At 43.1% G+C, this 23,443-nt stretch overlaps 1 protein-coding gene across 3 annotated transcripts in view; it reads left to right on the plus strand.

Moving 5' to 3' along the window:
• Positions 1 to 23,068, plus strand: part of LOC134349502 (enhancer of rudimentary homolog) — a 31,376-nt gene extending 8,308 nt beyond the window's left edge. For all 3 annotated transcript variants that reach the window (XM_063053948.1, XM_063053928.1, XM_063053937.1), the window contains exons 2-4: positions 609 to 696; positions 3,468 to 3,588; positions 22,470 to 23,068. In XM_063053948.1, coding sequence (XP_062910018.1) covers positions 609 to 696; positions 3,468 to 3,588; positions 22,470 to 22,572 — 312 coding nt within the window. In that variant the 3' untranslated portion in view covers positions 22,573 to 23,068. The remainder of the gene's footprint in view (positions 1 to 608; positions 697 to 3,467; positions 3,589 to 22,469) is intronic.
• Positions 23,069 to 23,443: the final 375 nt, after the last annotated feature.

Here is a 23,443-nt window from a genome sequence, read left to right on the forward strand (position 1 = left end):
CAGAATCTCATTGGAACATACAGAGGTCCTATAGGCCTCAACAGATCAGATGCAGGGAGGATGTAGTCCCTGGTTGAAGAGAGAAAACCGAAATCACAACGTCAGGATAAGGAATGAGTTATCTAGGATAGAAATGGGTTGGAATGTCTTCATTGAGAGTAGAGTGTGTTTTCTTCGAAGGATGAGGCTCCATCAAGCTCTTGTGTTCTTGTATTCGAAACAACAATTGATATATTATTGGCTATGGAGGTGTACCATCTGTCCCAACTTTACAAATGTTTTTCTAAACATCTGCAATTCAGTTTTGTCCATAAGTCAGAAAATATGTCTGCACATAAAATATGCAACTGGTAGACATGCTGCTGAGGTGGAGGCAATTAGTTCTGAATTCTTTTTAAACTAAAGCTATATATCAAATGATGATGGAACTATTCTTCTAAATTTCCTTATAACCTCAAATATTTTTGTTAACACTCCTATGAGCCCAGGTATATCTTGCATCACAAATTTTTAGTTTGTTTTGCGTATCAGGTAGGGGGAGGAAAATGGGGGAACAAGAAGAGGATTAAATGCAGAGCTTTTAATATGATTCCCTTTTGTCTTCTCAGTCTCACACTATTTTGCTAGTTCAGCCTACCAAAAGGCCTGAAGGGAGAACTTATGCTGATTATGAGTCAGTAAATGAATGTATGGAAGGTGAGTTCTCCTCCATTGTTTTGAATGCCATAGTTACAAGAATTTGCATTTCTGTTTCTGTGTTATGACCTCTGAATAACTCAGTCAAATACCTGTGGTCAAGGATATATGCAGACATCCCACCCTGCAAAAACTCATTTCAGGGAGGTAGCACCCCCACCCCCCACAACCCCATAATCCCCCTCCCCCGTCAACCTCCAAGGGTGTATGTAATACTTTGTTTAATGATTTTGTCTAATCTGTAAACCAAGTTGGGTGTATGCAGAAAATGTGACATTAAAGTGTGTACATATATTATCATGTTTATTCTATTACAACTTTAAGCAAGTCTACAGGGAGTTTGGCCTCATCATGTAGGACATCAATAGCGTAGCTCCTTGGCAGCTAGCCAGCTGGTTTAAATCAGGGGTCCCCAACCTTTTTTGCACTGCGCACCGGTTTAATATTGATTAGTTTAATTTGCCAGCATTTGTTATTTGAATTTTGGTTCTGAATCAGATTATGAGGGAGAAATGCACTTCCTGTTTCAGTACCATCATTGTCTTCTAATCTCACAACCAAATGATGGCCTTTGTGATAGTGCAGCACTATCTGTGTGCTTGTGTTGTCAGCCAACAGCTTGCAGCGGGGTTAGAATCCACACTGGGATTTTCTTTTTAAACTGTACACCACGTTGTCCCCAGCCAACAGTTCTTTTGGTGGCAACTTTATCTTTTTGCTGTTTTTTTAAGATTCCATGCAGATAGTTAATAGAAAGGACGAGAGCAACTCTATATATTAAAGAAGGAGACTATCCTGAATAGATTTTAATTTTTTTGAGGGAGATGTGGAGTGGGGAGATGAGATTAGGTAAATACTGACGTAAACTAAGTAAGTAGGAGAAACTTTGAAAAAGTACTTTGCATCTTTCTCCAGTGAAAAGGTCTAAGGTCATCCTAATAATGGTAAAGCAGGATACAGAGAGGATCAAGGATAACTTAAAGCTTGATATAATTATGAGGGCCATAGACATAGACGGTCAGAGACTTTTTCCCAGCACATAGTCTAGAACTTTAACAAAGGCAAAGGGCGTATGTAATATTTGGTCCCGGAGGGCTGAAGAAGGAATTTGATAGGAAAGGAGAGTGTACCGTGGGACAAAGGGAAGGAGGAGGGGCACCAGGGGCAGTAATATGTAGGGTGAGGAGAAGAGAAGAGGTAAGAGAGGAGCCAGAGTGGGAAAGGAAGAAAAGGGAAGGGGGAGCGGGAAAATTTACCAGTTAGAGAGATCGACATTCATGCCTCATCGTGGCAGTAGAGGAGGCCATGGACCAACATGTTGGAATGGAGATTGGAATTAAAATGGTTAGCCACCGGCAGATCCTGCTCTTTGCAGATGGAGCAAAGGTGCTCAGTAGAGCATGTCAGGTCTCACTGGTGGTTGGAAGGCTGCATCAGGCTGGCATTGTGGGGTCCTCTACAGACAATACATCACCCTAGTGGCTGCAAGGGGAAAAGAATGGTGCGGAGTTGCTCCAAGGTATGGAGATAGATGTGTCCATTCATCCACAGCAACTGGTTCATAGAGCATAGGGAAAAATACAGGCCCTTCAACCAAAAATGTTGTGCTGACCATGTAACCTACTCTAGAAGCTGCCTAGAACTACCCTACTGCATAGCCCTCTATTTTTCTAAGTTCAATCTACATTTCTAAGAGTCTCTTAAAAGACCTTATTGTATCTACCTCTATAACCATCAGTGGTAGTGCATTCCATGTACCCACCATTCTCTTAATGAAAAACTTACCACTAACATCCCTTCTGTACCTACTTTCAAGCACCTTAAAACAATGCCCTTTATGTTAGCCATTTCAGCCTTGGGAAAAAGCCTTTGGCTATCCACACAATCAATGCCTCTCATCATCTTATACACCTCTAACAGGTCACCTCTCATCCAAGGGGAAAAGGCCAAGCTGACTCAACCTATTCTCCAATCCAGGCAACGTCCTTGTAAATCTCCTCTATAGTATCCACATTTGCCCAAAGTGAGGTGACCAGAACTGAACACAATATTCCAAATCGGGTCTGACCAAAGACTTGTATAGCTGTAACATTATCTCACGGCTCTTGAACTCAAAAAGATTTCAGTCGCTGTGGCTGGAGGGGCCGCAGGTTTGAGTCGCTGGGTCCTGATGCTCTTAATGAGTCTATAGACGGGAGGCCAGTTCCTGTGTTGTGCTGAGCTCTATCCACAACTCTGCGGTTTCTGCAGTCATGTGCAGAGCAGCTATCATACCAAGCTGTTAAGCTTTCAGATAGAATACTTTCTCTTGTGCATTGATAAAAATTGGTAAGAGTTGACTGGAACACACGAATTCCTGTAGCCTCCTGAGTACATAGTGATGTTAGTCAGCTATCCTGGCTGTGGCATCAATGTGCTTGAACCAGGAAAGGCTGTTTGTGATGTTTACACCTTGGAACTTGAAGCTCTCCGTCTCAACACCATTGATGTAGATAGGAGCATGTGTACCATCCCCACTTCCGAAATCAATAACTGTGGTGCCAGTAATATGGTTTTATTTAACTGAATATGCTGACTGCAAACAGTTTTATTCTTTAAGTGTTCGGACTAACCAATGCTTGAAGCTTTTCCTCCACTGATGCTGACAGATAAGGTCAATCTACAGCATCTTACACTCTTAGTTGAGGCATAATACTGTGGAGTGAGCTAGTTACTTTAGAGTCGAAATTACAGAAATTAAATCTTTCTCTCTGCCTCCCACCACTTACTAGGTGTTTGTAAAATGTATGAAGAGCATTTGAAGCGAATGAATCCGAACAGCCCATCAATCACATATGATATAAGCCAGCTCTTTGATTTCATCGATGATTTGGCTGACCTCAGTTGCCTTGTGTAAGTATAATCCACTTAAGTTTCTTGCTAGAATTGGCTATCAATAATAGTGCTGTATTGTACGCTTTTGCTTCAAATGTGCAGTGGTGCTCTGCTCACCTGTCCCGCTCTTAGCTTGCAGAAGCACCAACTTGCTCCAGTGTGGTATGTTTAGCAGTTCCAGGTGGCAAGCATGTTCTGTGTGTGGAAGTGCTATCGGTCAAGATACTGAACCCATTTATACTGTCGTCTTCTGTGTATTAGGGTCCTATTTTGTTTGTTAGATAACACAGAGGCAGACACGATGTATCGTGACAGGAAGATGGTTGTTTTGAATACTAGATACAGAGCTCAGTCTTGTGCTATGACATTGTCATAGCATCTGTTATGTGTCTACAAGCTCAAGTTTAATTTTGAGTTTCTCAAGTTTAATTGTCTTTCAACCATACAAATGAATACAGTCAAACGAAAGAGAGTTCCTCCGGGGCCAGATGCAAAACACAGAAAAGACAGTCACCTATGGCACACAGCACGGAGTGTGCATATAGTTACAAAAGAAGAAAAACATGGTCACAGAAATATATCGCTCAGATCCCTGAGTGCCATTGCCTGTTGATGATGTTGCAGTCGTCCTCATCACATGCTAGTGCAGCCACAGACAAATGCAATCCAGCTTCCTCTCCACCAAATGAACACTGGGGGGCAACATTTACAGGAGGAGCCAGCCTCAACCTAGCATGGATTCCAGCTGTTTCCCACTCTGGCCTCTCCTTCCCTTGGCAGCTGCAACTGGTGACCCCCACAGCCTGATGGCTTAGTCTCCACAACACGTAGCTCCCCCACTGTTAATCTCACCAGTGAACTGAACTTGCAGAATTCTGTATTATCAGTGTCCAACATGGTCTTGTGATCACAATAAAAATGTCCAGGACAATCATTTCCACTGTTTGACTGTGCACCGCCTTCCTCCTTGGTTGGCTGTAGCTGCCAGCAACACAGTGCACAAGCCCGGTTCCACTGCCATTGAACAACTCGCCAGAAGGGCAGCTCTTGATGTTCTCAATATCTTGCCATCACATAGAAGGTAAGATTGCAAACACAATAGGTGCTAATCTCCCTCACAAAATGACAGGTTCACTTCCCAATGCATTAAATCCCATATGAGAAACATGTTACACTGCCTGATTTTTTTTCTTTGACTGATGTTATTCTCTCCTGGTAGGGTCACATGTAAATGGGTGATACAGTAGTACAGCTGGTAGAGCTGTGTTACACAGCTCCAGAAACCCAGGTTGAATCCTGACCTCAGTTGCTGTCTTTCTGGATGTTCCACACCTATGTAGGTACCTGAGTGAGTGGGAGGAGGAAGATGGTGACAATGTGGAAAGATTGATTAAAAAAAAGAATTAGCATGGGATTGGTGCGAAAGGTTGGGCTAAAAGGCCTTTGTTCTTGCTGTGTGACCCTGCCTTCTATGGATATGGCTGGTGTGCTCATAACCTTTGAGGAGTAGCTGACAGAAAGCACACAATTCTTCCTTAAGCTCCACCTTGTCACTTCTGCCAGTACATCATCTCAACACAACCTTGCAACATTCGTGTGTGTGTGCGTTGCAATGACTCGCTCTAAACATTTTTGGGATTTGAAGAGTAGTGGACAAGCATCAAAGGCCTGCAGGAAGATCTCAAGGAAAGAGGACTCTCAAGTGTCCCATCTGATGCAGGAACAATTTTCAGACAAAGCATTTTCATGAGCAGTGTGCTCCAGTATCTGCAGTTTCTATGTCTCATGTTCATGAGCAATGTGGGTGGGGTTTCCATTTTGCCCTCCTACTGCATAAAACATGAAAGAGTGTGCAATATACAGAGAATAACTGATTCGACAGCTTCATAATCAGACCAAAGCTCTGCACTCTGCAGCACTTAACCGTGTATGATGCTGTACAACTTAACAGCTTAATGGGTGCAGAAAGCTCCAAAAAAATCCTTGTCCTTAACAATGGTAGAAATTTTGGAAATAGGCTAAAGCATGTTCAAATGGAAGTACTGATTAGATGATACACCACAACTTCCTCATGAGATATCACTAGGCTCAAGTACAGCTTCTATACACTGCTATAAGATGGACTCTGACCTCAGTCTATCTTGCACCTTATTGTCTACAAGCACTGCACTTTCTCTTTAGATGCTGCACTTTATCTCCATTCTGTTATTGTTTTACTTTGTTCTACCTCAATGCATGGTGTAATGACTTGATCTGTATGAACAGTATGCAAGTCAAGGTTTTCACTGTATCTCAGTTCACCAGTGAAGCCAGTCTTCAGCCATATTGATTCACTTCTGTGGTATCTTGAAAGCTGATGGCACCAGATATAACTAATACATTGGGACTGGTCTGCACTGGATGTAGTATTGAATACCTATTCTCCACAGTGAGACATGCTCTTAGCTTCTCCATTGTTGTTACAACACTGCTATCTACCCAACAATGTGGAAAACTGCCCAGACATACCCAATTCATGAAAAGCTGGGCAAATCCAATCTGGCTAATTACCACCTAATTAAACTACCAGTAGGCATCAGCAAAGTGATAGGTGTTATCAACAGCGCCACAGGAGGCACATACTCGCAAGTAACCCACTCACTGATGCTCAGCATGAATTTAACCAAAAATGCTCTTCTGCAGCTTCATCATAGCCTTTGCCCATAGTGTTGAATTCCAGAGGTGAAGTGTCATTAATACAGCATTTGTCTAATTCTGGTGTTGAGAACATTGGTAAAACTGAAGTCAGTGGGCACAGGGAAAGCCTGTATATTCCTCGTATGTTGTGGCCAAGGTTCTTGAAGGTCAGTCAATGCAGGAGTTTCACAAGATGATGTCCTACGTCCAAGCATCTTAAGCTGATTCATCAATAACCTTCCTTAAAGCATAAGTTGACAAATGGGAACATCTGCTAATGACGGGATAGTTTTCAATCACCTCATTTTGAAATGGGCAACACACACAAAATACTGGAGCAACTCAGCAAGTTGGGCAGCAGTTGATGTTTCAGGCCAAGATTGCAAAGAACAAGGAAGCATTGAGAGGTAGGCTGATGAGTAGCAAGTAACATTCTGCACTAGAAAATACCAGGCTGTGACCATCTGCAAGAGTCTATACACCTAATTTTGATATTCATGGGCTTATTTGGATACTGTGCTCAGTTCTGGTCACCTCACTGCAGGAGGGACGTGGAAACTATAGAAAGGGTGCAGAAGAGATTTACAAGGATGTTTCCTGGATTGGCAAGCATGTCTTACGAGAATAGGTTGAGTGAACTTGGCCTTTTCTCCTTGGAGCAACAGAGGATGAGAGGCATTGGTCGTGTGGATAGTCAGAGGCTTTTTCCCAGGGAAATGGCTTACACAAGAGGGCACAGTTTTAAGGTGCTTGGAAGGAGGTACAGAGGGGTTGTCAGTGGTAAGCTTTTTATGCAGTGCATGCGTGGAACAGGCTGCCAGCGACTGTGGTAGAGATGGATACAATAGTGTCTTTTAAGAAACTCCTGGATAGGTACATGGAGCTTAGAAAAATAGAGGGCTGTGGGTAACCCTAGGTAATTTCTAAAGTAAGTATATGTTCGACACAGCATTGTGGGCCGAAGGGCCTGTATTGTGCTGTAGGTTTTTTTTATGTTTCTAGGAAATTTCTGGAAGCAATTGGGAAGGCACAGGGATATATACATCCCAAAAATAAAGAAGTATTCAAAAGGCAAGATGACACAACTGTGGCTGACAGAGAAGTCAAAGACAAAGTAAAAGCCAAAGAGAGGACATATAGTAGAACAAAAATTAGTGGGAAGTTAGAGGATTGGGAAGCTTTTAAAAACCAACAAAAGGCCGCTAAAAAAGTCATCAAGATAGTAAAGATGGAATACGAAAGTAAGTTAGCCAATAATATTAACGAGGATACCAAAAGTTTCTTCAGATACATAAAGTGTAAAGGGGAGGCTAGAGCGGATATTGGACTGATAGAAAACAATGCTGGAGAGGTAGTAATGGGGAAAAGAAAACTGCAGACAAATTGGCTAAGTATTTTGCATCAGTCTTCACTGTGCAGTTTGGTGGAAGTTCCAGAGTGTCAGGGATCAGAAGTGTGTGAAGTTGCCATTAGTAGGGAGAAAGTTCTTGGAAAACTGAAAGGTGTGAATATAGATAAATCACCAGGATGGTTCACACCCCAGGATTCTGAAAGAGGTGGCTGAAGAGATTGTGGAGGCATTAGTAATGATCTTTAAAGAATCATTAGATTCTGGAATGAGTCCAGAAGACTGGAAAATTGAAAATATCATTCCACTCTTCAAAAATGGAGAGAGGCTGAAAAAAGGAAATTATAAGCCAGTTAGTCTATCATCAGTGGCTGGGAGGATGTTGGAATCAATTGTTAAGGATGTGGTTTTGGGGTACTTGGAGACACATGATAAAAGAGGCTGTAGTCAGCATGATTTCTGTGTTGGAACCAATTCTTTTTTACATTGTGTCAATAACTTGGATGATGGAATTGATGGCTTTGTTCAAAGGTTCATTTATTTGGTAGTGTGGGTAATGCTTGCCACTCCCACTTTCAGCTTCTACCGCTGGCTAGAAGTCTTCGAAAAGGAGAGATGAATGTGTAAGTCACTCTCTGCCTCTCCAACAGCAAGCCTCATGTACTGCCTCCTTGCTGGCGACACATGGAAACTGAACTCCTTTTGGACTCAGGCTGAACTACAGAGGACAGGGAGGAGATCTGGCTCCTGCACATGGGGCATGCAGGCCCACCGGTGTGTGGACACACCCTGATGCTCGTGAACCAGATTCCCAGCTATGGGTAAATAGCCACACTGCATTGTGAGCAGCCTCGGGAGAGATGAAGGCTACGGGAGTAAACCCAGACAGCAAATCTGGAGTGGAGCCCCTAAGGCGGATGGACGTCACTGAACATCCTTCTGGCAGCTCGTGCAGCCAAGCTAATGCCAAATGTATTGCTTCTTAAGCTTTCCTTTGAACTACACTGGTGAGACTGCGAGGAAGATCTTGACAACTGGGCACCTCAGGGTCTCTATACCTTCCGCGCAGGCTTGTGGTGATGGTGATCATCACACATTGTCCTTTGAGACAGACGGACGCCAACCAAACAACTCTGAAGTTCTTCTTCTCCAGATAGCCACGAAACTGAGAAAAGAACAGCAGTATGATCATCAACCCCCAAATCCCTCCTCCCCACACAAAAAAATGAACAAAACGGAACTGGAACATCAACTCTGAAATCCCTTTCCCCCGCACAGAAAAAACAAGAAAGAGCGGGTAAAAAAACACAGAATGTGAAAAACTATGAGACTGAAAAAGAAGTCTATAGTCCAAGTCCATATCCAAAATGTAGAAAGCCTAGTTCTCCCTCTCTGTAGCAGAGCGATCTCACCAGCAATTCCAAGGGCAGTCTCCCCACTCTGGAGCAGAACAATCTCACTAGCGATGAAAAGGCAAACAGCCAGTGTTTTAATCTTCCTTGTCACCTTAATCTGTGAACAATGAAAGCTTTCATTGGTGGAATGGAGTTGACTGTTGGCTCACAGCCTTCTCGCCATGAGGTTCCCGCACACTGTCAGTGCCTCCTGGAATCCCCTCAGAGACTGAACACCCAAACGACCTCCAAACGGCAAATCACAACAGTTCCAGAATCACATTCAAGATGAAAAGCAAATGTAAAAGAAGTGTAAATGTCATGATTTATACAGAAGATGTTGACTGAAGGAAAGGTGTATGCAGGCGCCATCTTGACCGGAAGATGTCGCAAAGTTTGCGAACGATATGAAAATAAGTGGAGAGGCAGGTAGTTTTAAGGAAATAGGGAGACTACAGAAGGACTTGGGCAGATTAGGAGAATGGGCAAAGAAGTGGCAGATGGAACACAGTATTGAGAAGTGTATGGTCATGTATTTTGGTAGAAGAAATAAAAGGGTAGACTATTTTCCTAAATGGAGAGAAAATTGAAAAAAACTGAGCTATAAAGGGACTTGGGAGTCCTTGTGCAGGATTCCCTAAAGGTTTTTTTGTGTGTGTTGCTTGAAATTCCAGCATCTGCAGATTTCCTCATGTTTGCCTTCTTTGGATGAGATGAAGCTAAGAGGAGATTTAATGGGGCTGTTCAAAAATTATGAAGGATTATGGAGGGGCTCGATAAATTAAACAGGAAGGGGTCATTTCTCTGAACTATGTCAAAAATAGAGTGCACCAAGTAAAACGCAAACATGAGGAATTCTGTGGATGCTGGAAATTCAAGCAACACACATTAAAGTTGCTGGTGAATGCAGCAAGCCAGGCAGCATCTATAGGAAGAGGTACAGTCAACGTTTCGGGCCGAGACCCTTCGTCAGGACTAACTGAAGGAAGAGCTAGTAAGAGATTTGAAAATGGGAGGGGGAGGGGGAGATCCAATATGATAGGAGAAGACAGGAGGGGGAGGGATGGAGCCAAGAGCTGGACAGTTGATTGGCAAAAGGGATATGAGAGGATCATGGGACAGGAGGTCAAGGGAGAAGGACAAGGGGGAGGGGGGGAAAAAACCCAGAGGATGGGCAAGGGGTATAGTCAGAGGGACAGAAGGAGAAAAAGGAGAGAGAGGGAAAGAATGTGTGTATATAAATAAATAATGGATGGGGTATGAGGGGAAGGTGGGGCAATAGTGGAAGTTAGAGAAGTCATTGTTCATGCCATCAGGTTGGAGGCTACCCAGACGGAATATAAGATGATGTTTCTCCAACCTGAGTGTGGCTTCATCTTGACAGTAGAGGAGGCCGTGGATAGACATATCAGAATGGAAATGGGATGTGGAATTAAAATGTGTGGCCACTGGGAGACCCTGCTTTCTCTGGCGGACAGAGCGATCTCCCAGTCTGTGTCGGGTTAACCAATATATAGAAGGCCACATCGGGAGCACCAGACGCAGTATATCACCCCAGCCGACTCACAGGTGAAGTGTTGCCTCACCTGGAAGGACTGTCTGGGGCCCTGAATGGTGGTAAGGGAGGAAGTGTAAGGGCATGTGTAGCACTTGTTCCGCTTACAAGGATAAGTGCCTGGAGGGAGATCAGTGGGGAGGGATGGGGGGGACGAATGGACAAGGGAGTCATGTAGGGAGTGATCCCTGCGCAAAGCGGGGGGGGGGGGAGGGAAAGTTGTGCTTAGTGGTGGGATCCCGTTGGAGGTGGCGGAAGTTATGGAGAATAATATGTTGGACCCGGAGGCTGGTGGGGTGGTAGGTGAGGACCAGGGGAACCCTATTCCTAGTGGGGTGGCGGGAGGATGGAGTGAGAGCAGGTGTGCATGAAATGGGGAGATGCGATTGAGAGCAGAGTTGATGGTGGAGGAAGGGAAGCCCCTTTCTTTAAGAAAGGAGGACATCTCCCTCGTCCTGGAATGAAAAGCCTCATCCTGAGAGCAGATGCGGCAGAGACATTGGCTCAATGGAAGAAGCCAAAGAGTGGTAGTAGAGGATTGCTTCTCAGAGTGGAGGCCTGTAACTAGTGGTGTGCCACCGGGATCAGTGCTGGGTCCATTGTTATTTGTCATCTATATCCATGATCTGGATGATAATGTGGTAAATTGGATCAGCAAATTTGCTGATGATACAAAGATTGGAGGTGTAGTGGACAGTCAGGAAGGTTTTCAAAGCTTGCAGAGGGATTTGGACCAGCTGGAAAAATGGGCTGAAAAATGGCAGATGGAGTTTAATACTGACAAGTGTAAGGTTTGGAAGGACAAACCAAGGTAGAACATACAGGGTAAATGGTAAGGCACTGAGGAGTGCAGTAGAACAGAGGGATCTGGGAATACAGATGCAAAATTCCCTAAAAGTGGCGTCACAGGTAGATAGGGTCGTAAAGAGAGCTTTTGGTACATCGGCCTTTATTAATCAAAGTATTGAGTATAAGAGCTGAAATGTTATGATGAGGTTGTATAAGGCATTGGTGAGGCCGAATCTGGAGTATTGTGTTCAGTTTTGGTCACCAAATTACAGGAAGGATATTAAGAAGGTTAAAAGAGTGCAGAGATGGTTTACAAGGATGTTGCCAGGACTTGAAAAACTCAGTTACAGAGAAAGGTTGAATAGATTTATTCCCTGGAGCGTAGAAGAATGAGGGGAGATTTGATAGAGGTATATAAAATTATGATGGGTATAGATAGAGTGAATGCAAGCAGGCTTTTTCCACTGAGGCAAGGAGAGAAAAAAGAACCAGAGGACATGGGTTAAGGGGGAAGGGGGAAAAGTTTAAAGGGAATATTAGGGGAGGCTTCTTCACACAGAGAGTGGTGGGAGTATGGAATGAGCTGCCAGACGAGGTGGTAAATGTGGGTCCTTTTTTAACATTTAAGAATAAATTGGACAGATACATGGATGGGAGGTGTATGGAGGGATATGGTCCGTGTGCAGGTCAGTGGGACGAGGCAGAAAATGGTTCGGCACAGCCAAGAAGGGCCAAAAGTCCTGTTTCTGTGCTGTAGTTTTTCTGTGGTTTCTATGGTTTCTAATTTGCAGGTTGAGTCTGTGGCGAGGAAGGCAAATGCAATGTTAGCATTCATTTCGAGGGACTAGAATATAAAAGTAAGGATATAATGTTCAGACTTTATAAAACACTGGTGAGGCCTCACTTGGAATATTGTGAGCAGTTATGGGCCCCTTATCTCAGCAAGAATGTCCGAACCTTCTCAAGTGTCAGCACAATGTTCACAAAAATGATTCCAGGATTGAATGGCTTGTATTATGAAGAGTGTTTGGCTCTGGGCCTGTATTCGCTACAATTCAGAAAAGTGAGGGGTGACCTAATTGAAACTTATCAAATGGTGAAAGGTCTTGATAGAGTGGATGTGGAGAGGATGTTTCCTATAAGGGGAGAGTCTAGGACCAGAGGATACTGCCTCAGCATAGAGGGGCATCCTCTTAGAATGAAGATGAGGAGGAATTTATTTCAAGTCAGGTCAGGTCGCTTTTATTGTCATTTCAACCATAATTGCTGGTACAGTACACAGTAAAAACGAAACAATGTTCCTCCAGGACCATGGTGCTACATGAAACAACACAAAACTACATTAGACTACAGACCCACACGGGACTACATAAAGTGCACAAAACAGTGTAAGACAGTACAATAATTAATAAACAAGACAATAGGCACAGTAAAGGACAAATTACAATATAATAAATAATGTAAATGTAAACAATGCTTTAGCAGGAATTGAGAGAAAATGAGCAAAAATTGCAAAGGGAGTGGAGTGGTGTTCAGTTGAGTGTGTGTCAGTTGATGTCAGACTATACTGGGAATTGAGGAGTCTGATGGCTTGGGGGAAGAAACTGTTACATAGTCTGGTCGTGAGAGCCCGAATGCTTCGGTACCTTTTGCCAGATGGCAGGAGGGAGAAGAGTTTGAATGAGGGTTGCGTGCGGTCCTTCACAATGCTGTTAGCTTTGCAGATGCAGCGTGTGGTGTAATGGTGGGAAGAGAGACCCTGATGATCCCTTCAGCTGACCTCACTATCCGCTGCAGGGTTTTGTGATCCGAGACAGTGTGATTTCCGAACCAGGCAGCGATGCAGCTGCTCAGGATACTCTCGATACATCCTCTGTAGAATGTGGTGAGGATGGGGGGTGGAAGATGGACTTTTTTCAGCCTTTGCAGAAAGTAGAGACACTGCTCGGCTTTCTTGGCTATGGAGCTAGTGTTGAAGGACCAGGTGAGATTCTCTGCCAGGTGAACACCAAGAAATTTGGTGCTCTTAATGATCTCTACAGAGGAGCCATCAACGTTCAGCGGAGAGTGGTCGCTCCATGCTCTCCTGAAGTCAACTTTTGTTTGCAGATACAGGTTGTTGGCTCTGCACCAGTCCGTCAGCCACTGCACCTCCTCTCTGTATGCTGACTCATCGTTCTTGCAGATGAGACCCACCACAGTTGTCATCGGCAAACTTGATGATGTAATTCAAGCTGTGTATTGCTGCACAGTCGTGGGTCAGCAGAGTGAACAGCAGTGGACTGAGCACACAGCCCTATGGGGCCCCCATGCTCTGTGTGGTGGTGTCAGAGATGCTGCTCCCGATCCGGACTGACTGAGGTCTCCCAGTCAGGAAGTCTAGGATCCAGTTGCAGAGGGAGGTGTTCAGGCCCAGCAGGCTCAGCTTTCCAGTCAAGTGCTGAGGAATGATTGTGTTGAATGCTGAACTGAAATCTGTGAACAGCATTCGAAGGTACGTGTCTTTTTTGTCCAGGTGGAGGGTGGTGGCGATGGCATCGTCTGTTGAGCGGTTGGGACGACACGCAAACTGCAGGGGGTCCAGTGAAGGGGGGGGCAGCAGGGTCTTGATGTGCCTCATGACGAGCCTCTCAAAAACACTTCATGAGGATGGATGTGAGTACAACAGGACGGTAATCACTGAGGCAGGACAGTGAAGACTTCTTCGGCATGGGGACGATGGTGGAGGCCTTGAAGCACGTTGGAACGACAGCGCTGCTCAGGGAGATGATGAAGATGTCAGTGAGAACATCTGTGAGCTGGTCTGCACATCCTCTGAGCACTCTGCCAGGAATATTATCTGGTCCAGCAGCCTTCCATGGGTTGACCCTGCTTAAGAGTTTTCCTCACATCGGCCTCTGTAAGACACAGCACCTGGTCATCGGGAGGAAGGGTGGTCCTCCTTGCCACCATGTCATTTTCTGCCTCAAAACGAGCGTAGAAGTTCTTCAGCGCATCTGGGAGGGAGGCATCACCAGCACAGGCAGGTGATGTTATCCTGTAGTTGGTGATGTCCTGAATGCCCTTCCACATGCTGTCCTGGAAATGGCTGTGGATTTGCTGGGCGTGTGCATGCTTTGCCTTTGGCAGAGAGTGGTGAATCTGTGGAATTTGTTGCCACAGGCGGCTGTGGAGGCGAAATCTTTACAAATAGTTATGGCAAAGGTTGATAGATTCTTGATCAGTCAGGACCTGAAGGGATATGAGGAGAAGGCACGAGATTGGGGCTTAGAGGAAAAATGGATCCGCCATGATAAAATGGTGGAGCAGACATGATGAGCCAAATGGCTTAAATCTGCTCCTATATCTTATGGTCTCATCTTCTAAATTCAGCCTCACCACTGTCTGGTTTGGATGCAAGTAATACCCTGTCTGACATAGGCCAGCATGCCAAAGCTACTTTCACCATTCTGTCTACCTGTGACACCACTTCAGGGAACTTTGTCTTTGAATCCCAAGGACCCTTTGTTTTCCACTCTCTGATGCTCTACTGTTTATTGTGAAAATCTGATTTCTCTTTTTAAAAAAAAATGCAGCAGCTCACATTTGCCCCAATTAAGCTTCATTTGCTGTTTCTCAATCCCTTACCCAACTTGTTAAGTACCACCTAATAAGAATGTGAATACTTACTTGCCAGCATTAGTGGTTTCCAAAAAGGCACAGCTTAATGGACTGATAGTGATGCTTGGTCCATCCATTAATGACCACTTTCCCAAGGAGTCCTTCCAACTTCACTTTAATCTGCACCTATTATCTAGGGGAGAATCATCTATATACTGCAGATGGGTAGTTGAATGGTTATTTTCTCCTGATGTAAGAAGGAGACTCAAGTTTCAAGCTCAAAGATGCAGGGAGGGCGATGCCAAGTTCCAACAAACGGAGAACTTTATAGTATTTGAAGATGAGATTCACATTCTACATTCTGCAGTAGTTGCCTAACCAGAAGTCTTGTTTAATGAAGCAGGGTCCTTGGTGGTGGATATGTAAGAGGAGGGGGAGAACCCCTTGGAAGAGAGAATAAAGTTTCAATGTGCCTGTCAGAATAAAAGGTAAAGATAACAGGTTTAGGGAACGTTGGTTTTCAAGAGATATTGAGCCCTGGTTAAGGAGAAAATGGAGGTGCATTGTAGGTCCCATCAACCTCAATGCTAGTATTTACCCTATCTATATCCCTTATAATGTCTTCTCAATGTCTACATTCTAAGGAATAAAGTCCCAACCTATTCAATTTTTCCTTATCAGTCAGGTTGTCCTTGTAAATTTTCCTCTGTACTCTTTCAACCTTATTTACATTTTCCTGTAGGTATAGGTAACCAAAACTGCACACAATACTCCAATTTAGGCCTCACCAGTGTCTTATATAACTGCAATATAACATCCCATCTATTGTACTCTGTACTTTGATTTATGAAGGCCAATGTGCCAAAAGCTTTCTTTATGACCCTATCTATCTGTGACACCACTTTCAAATTACGGACCTGTATTCCCACATCCCTTTGTTCCTCTACACTCCTTAGTGCCCTCCTGTTTACTGTGTAAGATCTACCCTGGATGGTCCTACCAAAGTGCAACATCTCCAACTTGTCTGTATTAAATTCGTTTGCCATTTGTCAGCCCATTTTCCCAGCTGACCCAGATCCCTCTGCAAGCCATGATAGCCTTCCTCGCTGTGTACTACACCCTCAATATTGGTGTCATCCTCAAATTTGCTGAACCAGTTACCACATTATCATCCAGATTGTTGATTATAGATGACTAACAACAACAGACCCAACACGGATCCCTGCAGCATTCCACTGGTCACAAACCTCCAATCAGAGATACAACCCTCTACTATCACTCTCAGACTTCTCCCACAACGCCACTATCTAACCCAGTTTGCTACCTCATCTTGAATGCCAAGCGACTGAACCTTCTTGACCAACCTCCCATTAGGTACTTTGTCCAATGTCTGTTAAGGATGATTTAAATATTTCTGATAGGCCCCTGATAGGATGAATAAATCTCCAGGGCTTGACAAGGTGTTTCCTTGGACCCTGTGGAAAGCAAGTGCAGAAATTGAAGGGGCCCTGGTAGAGATATTTAAATAATTTTTAATGACTATTAGGGTACCAGAGGATTGGAGGATTTGCTGTTTAAGAAAGGCTTTAAAAATAAACCAGGAAATTATAGGCCGGTGATCCTGACAAAAGTAGTGGGAAAGTTATTGGAAGGTATTCTAGGGACCGGATGAATATACGAGTATTTGGATAGACGTGGACTGATTGGGGTTAGTCAGCATGGCTTTGTGTGTGGTAGGTCATGTCTAATGAATCTTGTGGAGTTTTTTTCAAGGAAATTACCAAATAAGGTGATGAAGACAAGATAGTGGATGTTGTCTATGTGGACTTGCTAAAGGCATTTGACAAGGTCCCGCATGGGAGGTTGGTCAAGAAGGTTCATATCAATGATCTGGATGATGATGTGGTTAATTGGATTAACAAATTTGGGGATGACACCAAGATTGGGGGTGTAGTGGAGGGCAAGAAAGACTATCACAACTTGCAGTGGGATCTGAACCAGCTAGAAAAATGGGCTGGAAAATGGCGGATGGAATTTAATGGAGACAACTGCAAGATGTTGCACTTTGAGAGGACCAGTCACGGTTGGTCTTACATAGTGAATGGTAGGGCACTGAGGAACAAAGGAATCTGGGAATTTAGCAGTGTTAGATGATCAGTCCTCTTTCCATACTCTGCATCTTTCTACTAAATTGAATGCTGAATTGTGGAAGTTGTATGAAAGATGGTTGCAATAAAAACTGTTTGCAGCTCTGTTGTCCATAGTACATTGAAAGTGGCAGGACAAGATAGATAGGGTCATAAAGCTTTTGGCACATTGGCCTTCATAAAGTATTGAGTACAGGAGATGGGCTTTTATTTTGAAGTTGTAAAAGGCGTTGGTGAGGCCTAATTTGGAGTATTGTGTGCAGTTTTGGCCACCTACCTGCAAGAAAGATGTAAATAAGTTTGAAAGACTACAGAGAAAATTTGCAAGGAGGTTGCCAGGACTGCAGAACCAGAGTTATAAAGAAAGATTGAATAGGTTAGGACTTTATTCCTTGGAACGTAGAAGATTGAGGGGAGATTTGATAGAGGTATACAAAATTATAAGGGGTATAGATAGGGTAAATACAAGCAAGCTTTTTCCACTGAATTTGAGTGGGACTACAACTAGAGGTTAAGAGTGAAAGGTAGAGCGTTTAGGGGAAGATGAGAGAAACTTCTTCACATAAAGAGTCGCGATAGTGTGTAGAGGGCATTTCCTATCATGAGAGGCTGGATAACTTGTGTTGTTTCCTCTGGAGGGGTGGAGATTTGCAAGATGATGAGAGGCATAGATAGAGTAGACAGGGTTGAAGTGTCTAATACCAGAAGGTATGTATTGAAGGTGAGAGAGGGTAGGTTCAAAGGGGTATGAGGGTAGGTGTTTTTTTTTTACTCAGTGGTGGATGCCTGGTGTGGTGGTGGAGGCAAATATAATAAGAGGCTTTTAAGAGACATTTTAGATAGGCACATGGATGTGAGGAAGGCATTGTGTAGGTCAGTGTTTAGATGTTTTTGATTTGCTTTTTATCTGGTGTGGCACAACATTGTGTGCCAAGTGGTCTGTTGCTGTAGTGTACTGTACTGTTCTAAGTTTTAACACAAGTGGTGCATGCACACTTGACTTCAAAGTTTAAGCAAAGTTTGGATAGGTACATGGAGGGCTATTGTCTGGTTACCGGTTGATAGGAGTAGGCAGATCAGATGGTTTGGCACAAAGAAGATCAAAGGTAGGCAACCTTAAACACAAATGGTTTTCTAGCATGTATTATTCATTAGTTTGAGGCAAAACATAACTAGATGTACTTAAATGGATAATTCCCATATTTCAAGTTTTTTATGGCATTTATCTGGCCCACCGTCCGCTCATTAATATGCGATCCGGCCCCCAGAGGCAAAAAGGTTGCCAACCCCTGAAGTAGATGAACTGAAGGACTTGTTTCTGTGCTGTACTTTTCTATGATTCTATGACTGGGATGCAGCCCATTTCTTTGGATGATTAAGACCAGCTTTTATTTTTCTCCCTCAGAATCCTTTGGGAGATCAAAGTGTATAGTTTCCCATTTTCGTTATGGAAATCTGCAGATGACTTCATTCTAATCCTGACTGGCATTAATCCAATGAACTGACACTTCAGTTTCTGCAGTAAGGCAACTGAATTAACAAAATAGCAGTGGAAAAGTTGGAGGCTGCTTCCAAACTGGAATACAGTTGTGATTGAAATTTTTTATAACTGCAAGAATATAGTCAGTTCCCAGTCGTCTGCTGATAGCAGGATCTTGAAGCTGACCACGGTGGACCAGGGAGATCCCAAAGATACATGGTGTGACTGCTCAAACACACGGCCTGGCGAAAGCATGGCTGCTGCTCATCTCCCTCTCGTAAAATAACTTGCATCTGCTCAACCTGATTTTGGCCTCCCCATCACCAAAAGCTAGAGCTGCCAGCAGTTGTTACAGCAACCATCTTCCATACAACTTGTACAATTAAGTGTGTCAGTGAAGTAGAAAAAGGCAGAGTATGGAAAGAGAACTGATCATCTAGCACTGCTGAATTATCATCACAACCCCATAGCCAGGTACAGTTCAACCACAGATTTTCTGGATAGGCATTTTGCCTACTTCCATTGTAATGGCTCTGGAAGAACTTTTTCTTCAGCCTGTCTACCAACTTAAGGGCAACAAAAGATGGGGAGTAGATGCCAGTCTTTATAATAATAATAATGATGCATTCCAAACATGAGTAACAAGTTCAGAGCAAAGCCTCCAGTGTGTATTGAGTTGCTGCATTCATTGACTTCAATAGCTCGGTAGCATCTTTGTCCGAGTCTGGTTGTGAGCTCAAACCTCACTTCAGTACTAGGAGCTCCTAACCAGGAGCAAGGTTCCCAGCAATGCCCACAAGTCAAAGTTGAATTTATTGATGTGACAAGTATACGTGTGCATACGGTTAGTGAAAAACTTACTTGTGGCAATATCACAGGCACATATCATCAGATAATCAGCAATCACAAGAACAACCTAAGTTAAACAAGAGTGTTTTATCTGTGGGATGCCATGTCAAAATACTGCCTGCATTCACTTTATTTGTACCAAATGGATCCTATTGTGGTATTCAGAAAAGAAGGGCATTCTTTGGTGTCCTGATAAATATTTCACCATCAAATGTACTTATTTTTCAAAACATTTAACATTTTCAAATAGCTGTTTATGAGAATTTACCAAATGTGTTCAAATGTTGTGAAAGTTGCTATATAAATGTCTATGCAATAATTAGTTGCATGTGTTTCTTGAATTGGCTTGTGTCCTATAAACATTTGCTTTGCTGTTGTATCCTGTTCCAAGCCTGCCCCTCCCATTCCTCACTGGCTAGCTGTAGTCAGTAAAAAAATACATAAATCTCCTACTTGGCTTCTGTGAGGAGATTTTTCCTAATGTTCTTTTCTTTCTAAATCATTTTGGTGAAGTATTTTTTCTAAACTTCCAGCCTAGTATATGAAAGTATTTTTTATTTGTCCAGAATGACTTAATAGACCTCACTCGCACACTTGTAGATATGATTTCGTCTGCTAATTTGAAGGACTTGTTGAACGTACACATGTGCAGGAAACTCAAATGTAAGTTTCGCATTCAAAGTAATTGGAGAAATTTGCTGTTTACAGCTGGTGCCTTACCAGTCCCAGTGTTCACATGAATCCCATTTTACACCAATGTAGCTGATTCTTAACTGTCCTGTAGTTTAGAATGCTGACCGACATTAAACTACTCAAACGTCAAGTCAGCTACCACCACCAAGGAGTAAGGGGATGAAACATGTCAGGACAATCAATGCATCGTTTCATAAGATAAACCAGACAAATTCTGCTCCATGTAAGTCCTGGCACAAGGGAGTCTTAGTCATATTAAGGAAGTTAAAATCACCCATTATTTTCACTTCTTTCTGTGATCTTCATTTACATTATAATCACACACTCATCATTGAATGATGTTCTATTGGTTTGTAGAAGCTGGAAAGGGTACAGAAAAAATTCACGAGGATGTTACTGAAACTGGAGGGCGTAAGTTTTAGTGAGAGCCTGGATAGGCTTGGGTCTTTTCTCCCTGGAGCACAGGAGTCTGAGGGATGAACTCGTAGAGGTACAATTTGTAAGATCATGAGCAGTGTAGGTAAGGTGGAAGGTCAAAGTTTTTTTTTCCCAGAGTAGGGAAATCTAAAGCCAGAGGGCTCAGACATAAGATTGGATGCGAAAAATTTAAAAGGGACCTGAGGGGCAGGTTTTTCCACATGGGTTGATGAGTACCATATGAAATAAGCTGCCAAAGGGAAAGTGCAGAGGTGAGTACAATTTAGTTAGATACATGTATAGAAAAGTTTAGAGGATATGGTCCAAACACAGGCAAATGGGACTAGCTTGGTCATCTTGGTCAGTGCTCAAGTGCCTGTATCTGTGCTATATAACTCTTTGAATCTGTAATTTTACAGAAAGTCACAGACTAAGGCCAAAAGTTCCTCTTAGATGTTCTTGCAATCACAGTTACAGTTATTGACAAATCATGGCAACCTCTCAATGGGCTCAAGATTTGCGAAAGAGGAAAATCTCTTTGATGGAATTTTGGAAGCCAGGGCTCTGAAGTTGCTTGTTCCTCTCAAACTTTATGCACTTAAGCAGAGGTCATCTGAGAGTAGGGAAGCTTCTCTCTAATTGAATTTTCCTTCCTCTGTTGTGGAGTGAAACTGCACACTTAAGTCCAAATGTGTCACACCAATGTTCTCTTCATTGAACCTACCAGTTACTGAAAGACCTGAATAGAGTAGACTGCTTCCATTAACCCAGCCAAATGTGAAATGTTGCTCTTTACATTTAACCTTGGTAGTATACTGTTAAGGGGAAGAGCCTAACAGTGTTGATGAGCAGAGGGATCCTGGGGTCCAAGTTCACAGCTCCCGGAAAGTGGCTACAGAGGTTGATAGGGTGACCTATGGCATGCTTGTCTTCATTAGTCAAGTCATTGAGTTCAAGAATCAAAAGGTTATGTTGCTGCTTTTTAAAACTCTAGTTAGGCCACTTCTCGAGTATTGCTTACAGTTCTGGTCATCCCGTTGGATGTCAAGATTTTGTAGAAGATGCAGAAGAGGTTTAACAGGATGCTGCCTGGATTAGAGGGCATATGCTACAACAAGAGATTGGACAAAGTTGTGTTGTTTTCTCTGGAGTGGTGGAGGCTGACTGGAGATCTGATAGGGGTTTATAAGATTATGAGAAGCATAATCTTATAAACAGAGTACAGTATCGGTTTCCCAGGGTTGAAATGTCTAAAACTACAGGTAATGCATTTAAGGTGAGAGGGGATAAGTTTAAAGAAGATGTGAGAGGCAAGTTTTTTGCACAGAGAGTGATGGGTGCCTGGAATGCACTACCTGGAGTGGTGTAGAGGCAGATCCGTTTGGGACTTTTAAGAGACATTTAAATAGATGCGTGAATGTGAAGAAAATGAAAGGATATGGGCATTGTGTAGGCAGTGGGGATTAGTTTAGTTGGCTATTTGATTAATTAGTTCAGCAGAACTTTGTGGGCTGAAAGGCCTGTTCCTGTACTATTCTATGTTCATTAGTAGGAGAGTCTAGGATCCAAGGATGCAGCCTCAGTAAAGCTGAGATTTTCTACGGCCAGAAGGTGGTGAGAGCAATGGAGGTCAAAAAGGCAGAGATTATAAGGTTGTTGAGTGGTAAGTGGGTTAAGAGCTACTGGAAGAAGGCAGGAAGATGAGGTTTAAAAGAAATCATGATTGAACTGCTAACAGACTCTATGGGTCAAGCAGCCTGATTCTGCTTTATGGTACTATTGTACAGCACAGGAACTGACTCTTTGGCTGACCATTGTTCGTCATTTCCATGACAGTAGACTGAGATCTTTATCATTTCATGTACAGCTTGAAACTTCATTGACACAAAACATTGGTGAAATCTATTTTATTCTTGTTTTCGATTGTCCCTGCACCATCCCTGACCTGTAGATATCGAGCAGATACTCAGACATACCAACCCTACAACAAGGACTGGATCAAGGAGAAAATCTATGTCCTGCTGCGGAGACAAGCCCAGCAATCGGGAAAGTAAGTGGAGCCCCACCCTGTGTCCAAATAAGCCAGTGCAGCTTATTATATGGAAAGCACATCTCAAATACATGCATAGCCAAGAACCCTCACTCTACAGGAGATTGAACAGTGCTACACTGCAACACGATATGCCTTTGGTGAATAAAAACTTTCTTTTGTACTGACTTGCAGTAGACATTAGTGGTTTTAAGCAGTTTTGAATTTTCATCGATGACCATTACAAGCAGCACATAATGCTTTTCTCGGAGATTAGTTAGTGGATACCTCAAAGACCGTTTTGGATGGCTCATCTTAGAACGTAATACTACTGTGTTTTCAGTCCATGATGTGTTATTTTTTAAACAGTAAAGCACAGATCCCCATATTTCACATTTGCACTGTGGCATATTGGAAGAAGTGCATGAAATAATGTAGGTTGAAGAGTTCTGTATGCTGTGTAGTGTAATTTATGCAACTTTTGTAATCTTTAAGCAATAAAACTTGATGTTGTATCTTGACTCTATTGAGTTAGTGGTGTGTGATGTCCCATACTTATACCAGTTCCTATTATATCCTGATGCAGGTTTTCAGCTGGAAACATTGATAATTCCTTTCCTCCAACAGATTGAGTGTTGCTTTAGACGCCAGACTCTTATCTCCTATGCCTTTTGTGCCTCTTTCTCCCTCAGGTTGGTGCTTGAGTAACTTTTGGAGAAGTTTTTCAGTTTGCTTCAATTGTGGATGAAATGTGGTTGAGGGAGAAGAGCCTGGAACAGACATTTCTTCACTTTCTTAAAGCTCAGCAAGCCACTTCCACACTAAGCCCCAATTAACCATATCCCCTTTGCTCAAAGTAGCTCTTAGCTAAGCAATATTTTTTGGATCAAAATTCT

Source organism: Mobula hypostoma, chromosome 1 (genome assembly GCF_963921235.1).
Source record: "Mobula hypostoma chromosome 1, sMobHyp1.1, whole genome shotgun sequence".
NCBI classification, from domain to species: Eukaryota; Metazoa; Chordata; class Chondrichthyes; order Myliobatiformes; family Myliobatidae; genus Mobula; species Mobula hypostoma.